Below are 13,448 nucleotides of genomic sequence, written 5' to 3'. Positions count from 1 at the left end.
ACACTTTCCAGTGTTAAATTACAACACTGCTTAATGTAAAGCCTTATTTATTTTGACCTTTATTTTGACCTTTATTGTCAGTTTAGAATTTATTCTTATTTTCAATGATGGCCTAGGAACAGTGGGTTAACTGCCTTGTTCAGGGGCAGAACGACAGATTTTTACCTTGTTAGCTCAGGGATTCAATGTTGCAACCTTTTGGTTGTCCAACGCTCTAACCACTAGGCTACCTGCCGCCCATATATTTGCATATATTCCAGTGTGCCTTTCGAGTGAAATGTAGAGTTTACCACCCATTACTATATTTGTTAGTGACAGAGACATAGTTGTTGCGTTCAGTCCCGTGGCTTTCACCAAGTGACGTCCTAAGTAAATATTTTATCATTCAAATTTTATTTTTAAGACAATACATATTTCATAGAGCCTTATTTGGAGGGCCTAGTTTTACCCTAATACAGTGACCTGAAACTCGTGGTTTTCAGTCCACATCAGGCCTGCATGTCACATTATGCTGGCTTGCAAATTTCAAGCCAGCCAGAGTGGGGATATCCAATGTTTATTCACCTGTAACCCGCATTCAGAATGACTGCCAGGGTTGAGAAGACTGAGCTACAGTCTGAGACTACCTAAAGCATCTAAACTGGAACAAACATTTCAGTACCATGTGTAATAAATCTAAGTTACGGATTGAATTAGTTTTAAAAAAAAATGTATGTTATTTATATTTGAGTAGCATAAGATAAATTAATCAATCAATGTACATGCACAAACATAGATATTGAAACAAACAATTCTAAAAATCAACCTGCAATAGGGCATGCTGGTAAATATTATAATGACGGATGTGGTTTTTGTTCAACTCTGGTTATTAACACAAACACTGGGATTATTTTACACCACTGAGTTTTAATTGAACTTTTACGGAGTTACTTTAATTCTTGAATCAACACTAGAAATGTTAGCCAATTTGCTGTGCAGTGAATCATTTTAATGATCAGTTTATAAAAGCAACAGATGTAAATGTGTATTGAACACAGCGTGTGCGCAAAAGTATCATGTTTTAAACTAACCACACAACAAGCAAAACACTTCATTCCACTGTGCTCAACATTTCTGTAATGTGATGGTACATCATTGTGTTCAACATACTCACATACAGTGCCGTCAGAAAGTATTCACACCCCTTGACTTGTTCCACATTTTCTTTTACAGTCTGAATTTAAAATGGATTAAATTGAGATTGTGTCACTACACACAATACCCCATAATGTCAAAGTGGAATTATGTTTTTAGACATTTTTACAAATGAATTAAAAATGTAAAGCTGAAATGTCTTGAGTCCAAAAGTATTCAACCCCTTTGTTACAGCAAGCCAAACTAAGTTCAGGAGTAAAAAAGTTCCTTAACTTCTTCGAGATAGGGGGCGCTCTTTTAATTTTTGGATAAAAAACGTTCCCGTTTTAAACAAGATATTTTGTCACGAAAAGATGCTCGACTATGCATGTAATTGACAGCTTTGGAAAGAAAAAACTGTGAGTGCCCCAGAACTAATGCTACAGGCGAAACCAAGATGAAGTTTCATACAGGAAATGCCCCAGATTCTGAAGGCGCTGTGTTCCAATGTCTCCTTATATGGCTGTGAATGCGCCAGGAATGAGCCTGCCCTTTCTGTCGTTTCTCCAAGGTGTCTGCACCATTGTGACGTATTTGTAGGCATATCATTGGAAGATTGACCATAAGAGACTACATTTACCAGGTGTCCGCCCGGTGTCCTGTGTCAAAATTATTGCGTAATCTCTAGGTCCATGCACGTTCCATTTCTTCAGAAGAGAAAGTCAACTGCCAAAAAGGATTTATCATCGATAGATATGTGAAAAACACCTTGAGGATTGATTCTAAACATTGTTTGCCATGTTTCTTTCGATATTATGGAGTTAATTTGGAAAAAAGTTTGCGTTTTAATGACTTAATTTTCATTTTTTTCTTACCCAAACGTGATGAAGAAAACGGAGCGATTTGTCAACACAAATAATATTTTTGTAAAAACTGAACATTTGCTATCTAACTGAGAGTCTCCTCATTGAAAACATCCGAAGTTCTTCAAAGGTAAATGATTTTATTTGAATGCTTTTCTGGTTTTTGTGAAAATGTTGCCTGCTGAATGCTAACGCTAAATGCTATGCTAAATGCTACGCTAGCTATCAATACTGTTACACAAATGCTTGTTTTGCTATGGTTGAGAAGCATATTTTGAAAATCTGAGATGACAGTGTTGTTAACAAAAGGCTAAGCTTGAGAGCTAGCATATTGATTTCATTTCATTTGCGATTTTCATGAATAGTTAACGTTGCGTTATGGTAATGGTAATGGTCTTGAGGCTGTAGTCACGATCCCGGATCCGGGATGGCTCGACGCAAGAAGTTAACAAGTCACATAATATGTTGCATGGACTCACTCTGTGTGCAATAATAGTGTTTAACATGATTTCTGAATGACCACCTCAAAGACCAGGGAGGTTTTCAAATGACTCGCAAATAAGGCATCTATTGGTAGATGGGTAAAAATACAAAAAAAACAGACATTGAATATCCCTTTGAGCATGGTGAAGTTATTAATTACAATTTGAATGGTGTATCAATACACCCGGTCACTACAAAGATGCAGCGTCCTTCCTGACTCAGTTGCCAGAAAGGAAGGAAACTGCTCAGGGATTTCACCATGAGGCCAATGCTAACTTTAAAACAGATTTGAATGGCTGGGATAGGAGAAAACTGAGGATGGATCAACAACATTGTAGTTACTGCACAATACTAATCTAAATGACAGTGTGAAAAGCAGAAAGCCTGTACAGAATACAACGATTTCAAAACATACATACTGTTTGCAATAAGGCACTAAAGGTGTAAAAAAAAGTTGTAAAGATGTAAGAAATTAACTTTATGTCCTGAATATAAAGCATTTTGTTTCAACAAATCCAACACAACACATCACTGAGTACCACTCTTCATATTTTCAAGCTTGTTGGTGGTTGCATCATGTTATGTGTATGCTTGTCATCGGCAAGGACTAGGGAGTTTTTTAGGATAAAAATTAATGGAATAGAGCTAGGCACTGGCAAAATTCTAGAGGAAAACCTGGTTCAGTCTGCTTTGGGGGACAAAGCACTGGGGGACAAATTCACCTTTCAGCAGGACAATAACCTAAAACACAGCCAAATATTCACTGGAGTTGCTTACCAAGACAACAATGAATGTTCCTGTTTAGCAAAGTTACAGATTGGACTTAAATTGGCTTGAAAATCTATGGCAAGATTTGAAAATGGCTGTGTAGCAATGATCAGCAACCAACTTGACATAGTTTGAAGAATTTTAAAAATAATAACGTGCAAATATTGTACAATAAGGTATGCAAAGCTCTTAGAGACTTACCCAGAAAGACTAACAACTGTAATCGCAGCCAAAGGTGATTCTAGCATGTATTAACTCAGGAGTGTGAATACTTATGTAAATTTGATATTTTTGTATTTCATTTTAAATAACGTTGCAATAATTTCTAAATGCTTTCACTTTGTCATTATGGGGTATTGTGTGTAGATGGGTGAGAAACAAATATTTAATCCATTTTGTATTCAGGCTGTAACAAAATGTGAAATAAGTCAAGGGGTACTTCTGAAGGCACTGTACATATTTTACAAAGCACTCACAAAATAAAACAGCATTTTATCTCACACCTCAAAACATATTCTGAAAATAAATGCATCTCTATATAGTACTTTCTGTTGTAGATGACAGTACTAAGTTACCATAACCTCTCCATAAAAATCATGATTATCTTATTTCTATTCATTTTCTGTATCTCTTTGATTTCAGTAGCCTATCTATCATATTGAGGAGCAGACATTGTATAATTGTTTGTATTATATTGTGACTCCACCATAGATACTAAGTTTGACAAAAAAAACTTAGCAAGCAACACGACAGCAGTTTCCACATTTGTGTGTGTGTGTGTGCGGGTTGGGGGGGTTACTTCCTGCAATAAATTCCACTAAGTACACAGCCTGCTCTTACTGTTGCCTGTGAAGAAATGATCAAATTGTCCATGAGTTCATATGTTTCTGAATGGCCATTGATCACTGTGTTGGCATCATCATATCAGTAGAACATCTATGTCTGAACGGGGTTCCTTGTAAGACACAAATGTCAGTGATCCTCACAAACTGCTGCAATAGTGGCAACCATGGCTACATGTTCCTTTGGTTCTGGGGTGCCATTCACCAGTTCTACAGTCACAGTTGGGGGTTTGCGATTAATGCATGGGCTCTTGGGGCGCGGCGAGTTGCGTGGGTAATGCCCAAGCTTCATTTGCTCGTACTCCTCTGCACTGACCTCCGGAACCAGGACCTTAGCAGTGTGGTGGAACATGGAGTAGTCTACCTTGTAGTACCTCCGGTTAACATTCAGCATCTCTTGGAACAGATGTCCCCAGTGGATCTCGTCGGGCGTGTAGGAGGTGCGGGTCTGGTGCAGGATGCCCGTCGAGTCGTCTGTGTAGGTGAAGGACACCACCAACTCAAAGTCATCTTTCCGAAGCTCCTCTAAGCTCATGCGGTAGAGTGGACTACTTGGCTCAATAACGTGGAAGATGGTGGTTGGTATTGCTAAAATTAAATCACTCTGTTTGATTTCCAGGTCCTTGTAGATGACATCTTCCGTGCCTGTGGCATGCATGTTGGGGCGGAAGATTTGGGCGCGGGCCTTCCCCTCCACCACGTGGTGCCGGCGGAAGTCCCCAATCCTCCAAGACAGGCACAACTGCCCATTTTGCAAGTTAATGACGGCGCAGTTGCTGAAGCCCACAGTCTGCGCCCGTTTCCGTGCCGATGCCATCTTCGCCACAGCGATACCGATGACAAATGTGTCAATAAAACAGCTGATGACGTCCTGCACAGTCACAACGATGATCGCCACCATGCAGTTCTCCGACATCCCTCTAAAACCATAACCGATCGTGGTCTGGGTCTCCAGTGAGAAGAGGAAAGCCCCAGTGAAGTCCCTCACCTCGTACACGCAGGGGGCATTAGTAGGGTCCTTCATGTCGCCATTAGCCATGGCAATCACCCAATAGATGATGCCAAAGAAGAGCCAGGAGAAGATGTAGGAGAGGGCAAAGATGAGGAACATGACGCGCCATCTGATCTCCACCAGCGTGGTGAAGATGTCGGTGACGTACATGAGCCACTCCTCAGGAACATGGCGGAACAGAACATTGCACTTGCCATCTTTGCGGACGTAGCGGCACTTCTTGCGCTTGTAGTCGATCTCGGCCTTCACGGCGGACAGGGTGGTGGTGTAGGCGTTGACGGAGGGATCAGAGGAACTGACCTTGGTGTACTCTTTGTTCATCCTGTAAGATCTGGGAAGAAGAGAGACAAGAAAAGAATGTTTAATGATTGTATTTTCTACCGTATAACACTGAACATGTTACTCTTATGAATCGTAGTCTCTAGAACTGGTGGCCAAACTGAGATTTGGTTCTGGGTTCCGAGATTATAAATTAAGAATTAAACAAACATAATTTACAAAATATCTGAACAAATATATTTACAAGAGTATGGTGGCATTTGAAGGACAACAGTTTTACAACAGCACACTCCATCCAGATACATTCACGTGGTTTGTTGGTGGGTCATGGTCATTTTGAGTGTGTGGATTTGAGTTGGGTGTTTGTGTGTTAGGGAGGAGAACACTTATGTGGAGAGGTTTTGCAATTCCATCATTATGATGGAACATTTCTGCAATTGGAATCAACTTGATGGTGATTTGGGAGACTTCTCTCTGAGATTCATTGGCAAAAAAAATGTTTCGACGGAAAGCAGTTGAGTTGAAATGTGGTTGCTCTCTCTCTGACCCCAATTTGGTAATGATTTCAAAGAGACATTGTCTATCAAGCAGTAACATGTTTATTTTATGAAAGTTTTGGAAGCAATAAAGAGTGATGGTCCACACTCAAAAAGGACTAGCGGTAAAGCTTATTTCATTTTTCGATTTTTCAATATATTTACTTTCAATGATAGCTGTAAAAGCATCAAGTCTATTGTCATCACTGGCTTATACTATCATCAGACACCTCATTAAATTCTAACTTTCAGAATCCACACTTATTTAACTATGAACGATAAAGAAATCTATCAAACATGTTGGTGAAATCTGATGTACAGTATGTCATGAATAACGATGAGTGAGAAAGTTACAGACACACAAATATCATACCTCCAAAACATGCTAACGTCTCACCATTACAATAGCAGGGAAGGTTAGCATTTATTTGGGGGGGTATGATATTTGTGCGTCTGTAACTTTCTCACTCATCATTATTCACGATTAATTCAGGACTATCATTTATCATGGTAGCATACACATTACGTAGAAGTGTTTAGAAACATATACTATACTTATTTACAATAGAAATGACTCCAAAATGACACAATATATTATTTACCATTAATTTCTATTGGGTACAAAATAATCTGAAACAGAACCAAAACAAACAGCAAATGCATCTGACAAGTTTGTAGAGTCACAAGCTTGATGTAGTCATTGAGCGCTAGGAATATGGGACCAAATACAGAACTTTTGACTACTTTAATACACATATGTATACGTGAATTTGACCACGTACAAAAAGTGCTGCAATTTCTAAACGGATAATCAGAAATGGATGAACATTTGCTCAAATTAAAGATGACAGTCTGCACTTTAACCTCATAGTCATCAAATAATTTCAAATCCAAAGTGCTGGAGTACAGTGCCAAAACAACAACAAAATTGTCACTGTCCCAATACTTTTGGAGCTCACTGTATATCCCTCTTTGCCGCACATGACCAAACAACTGGGAAGTAGTCCAGGTGCGACAAAACTAGAGCCTGTATGACCTGTCTGGTCGACTGAGATGTAAAAAACAAAAATATCTATCCTGATTAGAAGCACCTGCTGCTAACCAGTTCCCCATAAATGCTGTTTTGAATGACAAAAAAACGTGTACATACACACTGAAGAAGGCTGCAAAGCTGAAATGTCTGTGTACACTATCTCTGATGCAGTGAAATTCATTTTAAAAATGAAAAAGAAAGTAGCATTATGCTACATATTTTTCATTGCAGACTCATCACACTTTTTTGTTTATTTGAAATTACGAGGGGTGTCATGACTTCCGCCGAAGTTGGTGCCTCTCCTTGTTCGGGCGGCGTTCGTCATCACCGGCTTTTCTAGCTGCCACGATCTACATTTCTTTTTTCTATGTTGTTTTGTCTTGATTGTACACACCTGGTTCCCATTACGTTAATATTATTTTCCCTATTTAACCCTCTGGTTCCCAAATATGTTTTATGCATGTTTGTTCCTTGTCGAGTGTTAGACTGATGTGTTATGTGTGTTTTCCCTGCGTGAAATTTATGTTTGTTTCTTTTCGAGTAAAGTACATAATTTTATTCAGTTCTGTGTCCTGCGCCTGACTCCGTCCTCACCACTGCACACTGACACTTAACAAGGTGGGCTCCTAACATGTGGAATTGTTTTAAGCTGTACATACCAAGGATTATTTAGATATTGTATTTAGAATTTTAGGACCCCTTTAGGTATCAAAAACATATATAAAGAAAATAATTGATGAAACATAGAATTTTTCCTTACTGTTATTAGCCCATAGAAACATATTGAATAACAGATTCATACATGGAAAAACAGATAGTCAAAAAATACATCAAAAGGAAGTTTGTTTTAAAGTGTCTGTCCTATATCTGAGCAATATAAGAAAGATCTTACATCTACACCACTGTAGCTCGGCCCCCTTCCAGCGCAGATGTGGAAGGCCATCGGTGGATTGAGACGCAGCTCATGCAAAATTACTTTTTTTGTATAATGCTAATTCGATTTTCTCGGGGCACGGACATCGACTCTAGTTAACCTTTTATAAAACAAGTAAATGGTTTAAATGCTCCAAAATAAGCTGATTTTAATAATTGTTCACACATTTATAGTCAAAAGTGATGTAAAAAAACATGTTTTTTTATGTTTTGTTATGTTTCTAACAGTTTCTAGCAAATTATTTTCATGAGCATGTCTGTTATTTATTCAAAGTGTTGTTTTTCTGTGATACTTAGAGTCTGAGATATTGGTGATTGAGCTAATCTGACATACCGGTACGACCAAAGATGGCTTCTAATATGGGTGATATGGGCACCGGTGCCAACACACTTGTAGCTCTAACTTTAGAATGCTATGGGCTATCAGCTCAGTTCCAATTGAATCTCAAAGATGAGACTCTCACCAGATACATTGATTTAAGGCAAAATATGTATTTCAATTCCTTAGTTATTTTTTTGTTATAGTGACTGCAATGCCCCCCAGGGGCCAAATCTGGGGTGGCTACATCTTTTCAGTCTGCTTGCATTTACCTCTGTGCCAACTTTGGTGCTTTTATCACGAAATGCACATTTGAGTATTTTTGCTTAGTCGCCGCACTAGTGCACAAAAGTTAGATTCATTTTCATTCTTCCAAATGACACAGAAATCATTGTCAATTGTGTCGGTTACTGCAGCTTGACAAAGTCGTAACATTTCAGATTGGTCCAACAAAAATATCAGCGCATCATGAAACAATTTCAACGATTTTACTGAGTTACAGTTCATATCAATAATTTAATTAGGCCCTAATCTATGGATTTGACATGACTGGGAATACAGATATGCATCTATTGGTCACAGATACCTTAAAAAAAGGTGTGGATCAGAAAACTAGTCAGTATCTGGTGTAACCACCATTATTCTCATGCACACTTGACACATATCCTTTACATAGAGTTAATCAGGCTGTTAATTGTGGCCGGTGGAATGTTGTCCCACTCCCCTTCAGTGGTTGTTCGAAGTTGCTGGATATTTGCTGGAACTGGGGCACACTGTTGTACACGTCGATATAGAGCAGCTTGACAAAGTCCCAACATTTCAGAAGGGTCCAACAAAAATATCAGCGCAACATTAAACAATTTCAACGATTTTAATGTCTGGTGAGTTTGCAGGTCATGGAAGAATTGGGACATTTTCAGCTTCCAGGAATTGTGTACAGATCCTTGCGACATAGGGATGTGCATTATCATGCTGAAACATGAGTTGATGGCGGCAGATGAATGAAAGGACAATGGTCCCTTAGGATCTCGTCACAGAATCTCTGTGCATTCAAATTGCCATTGAAAAAATGCAATTGTGTTCATTGTCCATAGCTTATGCCTGCCTATACCATAACCCCAGCGCCACCATGGGGCACTCTGTTCACAATGTTGACATCAGCTAATGCCATACACGCTGTTTGCCATCTGCCCCGTACAGTTGAAACTCTGCCAATGGCAATCGACGATGAGCATATGCCCACTGAAATCGGTTACGACGCCAAACTGCAGTCAGGTCAAGACCCTGGTGAGGATGACGAGTTTGTGGAGAAATTCTTTGTTTGTGCAAACCCACAGTTTCATCAGTTGTCCAGGTGGCTGGTCTCAGACGGTCCCTCAGGTCAAGAAGCCGGATGTGGAAGCCTGGGCTGGTGCGGTTAAACATGGTCTTGTCACGCCCTGACCATAGAGAGCCCTTGTTTCTCTATGGTGTTGTAGGTCAGGGTGTGACTAAGGGGTATTCTAGTTTATAATTTCTATGTTGTTTTCTAATTTATACTTTCTATGTTGGTGTTTTATATGATTCCCCATTAGAGGCAGCTGGTAATCGTTGTCTCTAATTGGGGATCATATTTAAGTAGCTATTTTTACAACCTGTGTTTGTGGGATATTGTTTTGTGTTTGTGCACCACGTAGTCACGGTTATTGATTTATTGTTTTTTCTTTAAGTTTCACCTTGCAATAAATATGTGGAACTCAACATCCGCTGCGCCTTGGTCCCGTTCTTACGACAGCCGTGACAGGTCTGCATTTGTGAAGCCGGTTGGGCATATTGCCAAATTCTGTAAAATTACATTGGTCAAAAAATGTACATTCAATTCTCTGGCAACAGTGCTGATGGACATTCCTGCAGTCATCATGCCATTTGTGCTCTCCCTCAAAACTTGAGACATCTGTGGCATTGTGTTTGGTGACAAAACTGCACATTTTAGACTGACATTTTATTGTCTCCAGAGCAAGGTGCACCTGGGTAATGATCATTCTGTTTAATCAGCTTCTTGATATGCCACACCTGTCAGGTGGATGGATTATCTTGACAAAGGAAAAATGCTCACTACCAGTGTTGTAAACAAATTTGTGCACAACATTTTTGAGAAATACGTTTTTTTTTCTTGCATCTTTTATTTCAGCTCATGAAACACGGCACCAACATTTTACATGTTGCGTTTATATTTTTGTCCAGTGTACATGCGTTTGTGATTAGTGCTCGAGAGAAGAAAGCTAAGGACGCTTTTTTGTTGACAGTGAAAACTTTGAGACAAGGCATATTGACAAGGGGGAAGAGAGAGAGGAAGGGAGTGGCAGACACTTTATTGCCTACTTTTTTCCACAGCTGGTTGTTCATAATTTCATGGAAGTGGTTTTCTTTTTTTCTTATTGGTTCTTCTTCATATTTTGTCTTTTCTCCCATGGCACACTTTTCTGCTCTCAAGATGCTATTTTAAAATGTTAATCTGGGAATGTTTACCATCTATGATTCCCTTTTTTCCTGCCTCCACGCACTGTGTCAATACCGTTTATCATAATGAGGCAGTTGCCTAGAGATGCAAAAACCCATGGCAACAGACCCTGTTGGCCCCATTAATTTTCTGTGGTGTTTTCAGCTACTTGGAAGTATCATGTGGCATGATTATGCAGAGGTGTATTTTTCCCTACTGCAGTTTGTTTCTATTGCCCTGCCACTCACAGGGCTTCCTGTAACTTATATATTTTGTCTTACCAAGGTCATCTAAGGAGAAACACGTAACACTTACAGCAACTAGGGTGGTTTAAATTTTGTGACATGTTGATTGTTTGTAGAACCAGCAAAAATACACGTTTTGGGTCAAGTGCCAGTGGTTGGATAGTATTATACTTCCGGCGCCGACTGAGATGGCCGCCTCGCTTCGCGTTCCTAGGAAACTATGCAGTTTTTTGTTTTTTTACGTGTTATTTCTTACATTAGTACCCCAGGTCATCTTAGGTTTCATTACATACAGTCGAGAAGAACTACTGAATATAAGATCAGCGCCAACTCACCATCAGTACGACCAAGAATATGTTTTCCGCGACGCGGATCCGGTGTTCTGCCTTACAAACAGGACAACGGAATGGATCGCATGCAGCGACCCAAGGAAACGACTCCGAAAAAGAGGGAAACGAGGCGGTGTTCTGGTCAGACTCCGAAAAAGGGCACATCGCGCACCACTCCCCAGCATTCTTCTTGCCAATGTCCAGTCTCTTGACAACAAGGTTGACGAAATCCGAGCAAGGGTAGCATTCCAGAGGGACATCAGAGACTGCAACGTTCTCTGCTTCACGGAAACATGGCTTACTGGGAAGACGCTATCCGATGCGGTGCAGCCAACGGGTTTCTCCACGCATCGCGCGGACAGAAACAAACATCTTTCTGGTAAGAAGAGTGGCGGGGGCGTTTGCCTCATGACTAACGAGACATGGTGTGATGAAGGAAACATACAGGAACTCAAATCCTTCTGTTCACCTGATTTAGAATTCCTCACAATCAAATATAGACCGCATTATCTTCCAAGAGAATTCTCCTCGATTATAATCACAGCCGTATATATCCCCCCCCCAAGCAGACACATCGATGGCTCTGAACGAACTTTATTTAACTCTTTGCAAACTGGAAACCATTTATCCGGAGGCTGCATTCATTGTAGCTGGGGATTTTAACAAAGCTAATCTGAAAACAAGACTCCCTAAATTTTATCAGCATATCGATTGCGCAACCAGGGGTGGTAAAACCTTGGATCATTGTTACTCTAACTTCCGCGACGCATATAAGGCCCTGCCCCGCCCCCCTTTCGGAAAAGCTGACCACGACTCCATTTTGCTGATCCCTGCCTACAGGCAGAAACTAAAACAAGAGGCTCCCACGCTGAGGTCTGTCCAACGCTGGTCAGACCAAGCTGACTCCACACTCCAAGACTGCTTCCATCACGTGGACTGGGACATGTTTCGTATTGCGTCAGATGGAAATATTGACGAATACGCTGATTCGGTGTGCGAGTTCATTAGAACGTGCGTCGAAGATGTCGTTCCCATAGCAACGATAAAAACATTCCCAAACCAGAAACCGTGGATTGATGGCAGCATTTGCGTGAAACTGAAAGCGCGAACCACTGCTTTTAATCAGGGCAAGGTGTCTGGTAACATGTCCGAATATAAACAATGCAGCTATTCCCTCCGCAAGGCTATTAAACAAGCTAAGCGTCAGTACAGAGACAAAGTGGAATCTCAATTCAATGGCTCAGACACAAGAGGCATGTGGCAGGGTCTACAGTCAATCACGGACTACAAGAAGAAACCCAGCCCAGTCACGGACCAGGATGTCTTGCTCCCAGGCAGACTAAATAACTTTTTTGCCCGCTTTGAGGACAATACAGTGTCACTGACATGGCCTGCAACGAAAACATGCGGCCTCTCCTTCACTGCAGCCGAGGTGAGTAAGACATTTAAACGTGTTAACCCTCGCAAGGCTGCAGGCCCAGACGGCATCCCCAGCCGCGCCCTCAGAGCATGCGCAGACCAGCTGGCCGGTGTGTTTACGGACATATTCAATCAATCCCTATACCAGTCTGCTGTTCCCACATGCTTCAAGAGGGCCACCATTGTTCCTGTTCCCAAGAAAGCTAAGGTAACTGAGCTAAACGACTACCGCCCCGTAGCACTCACTTCCGTCATCATGAAGTGCTTTGAGAGACTAGTCAAGGACCATATCACCTCCACCCTACCTGACACCCTAGACCCACTCCAATTTGCTTACCGCCCAAATAGGTCCACAGACGATGCAATCTCAACCACACTGCACACTGCCCTAACCCACCTGGACAAGAGGAATACCTATGTGAGAATGCTGTTCATCGACTACAGCTCGGCATTCAACACCATAGTACCCTCCAAGCTCGTCATCAAGCTCGAGACCCTGGGTCTCGACCCCGCCCTGTGCAACTGGGTACTGGACTTCCTGACGGGCCGCCCCAGGTGGTGAGGGTAGGCAACAACATCTCCTCCCCGCTGATCCTCAACACGGGGGCCCCACAAGGGTGCGTTCTGAGCCCTCTCCTGTACTCCCTGTTCACCCACGACTGCGTGGCCATGCACGCCTCCAACTCAATCATCAAGTTTGCGGACGACACAACAGTGGTAGGCTTGATTACCAACAACGACGAGACGGCCTACAGGGAGGAGGTGAGGGCCCTCGGAGTGTGGTGTCAGGAAAAT

At 41.2% G+C, this 13,448-nt stretch overlaps 1 protein-coding gene across 2 annotated transcripts in view; it reads right to left on the bottom strand.

Annotated features, from left to right (window-relative positions):
• Positions 1–886: 886 nt before the first annotated feature.
• kcnj16a (potassium inwardly rectifying channel subfamily J member 16a) overlaps positions 887–13,448 on the bottom strand; it is a 51,927-nt gene continuing 39,365 nt past the window's right edge. For both annotated transcript variants that reach the window (XM_029639683.2, XM_029639682.2), the window contains exon 2: positions 887–5,412. In XM_029639683.2, the coding sequence (XP_029495543.1) occupies positions 4,200–5,402 (1,203 nt within the window). In that variant the 5' untranslated portion in view covers positions 5,403–5,412 and the 3' untranslated portion in view covers positions 887–4,199. The remainder of the gene's footprint in view (positions 5,413–13,448) is intronic.

Source organism: Oncorhynchus nerka, linkage group LG28, assembly GCF_034236695.1.
Source record: "Oncorhynchus nerka isolate Pitt River linkage group LG28, Oner_Uvic_2.0, whole genome shotgun sequence".
In the NCBI taxonomy this organism is placed as follows: domain Eukaryota; kingdom Metazoa; phylum Chordata; class Actinopteri; order Salmoniformes; family Salmonidae; genus Oncorhynchus; species Oncorhynchus nerka.
This window is presented reverse-complemented; position numbering and strand designations above follow the sequence as displayed.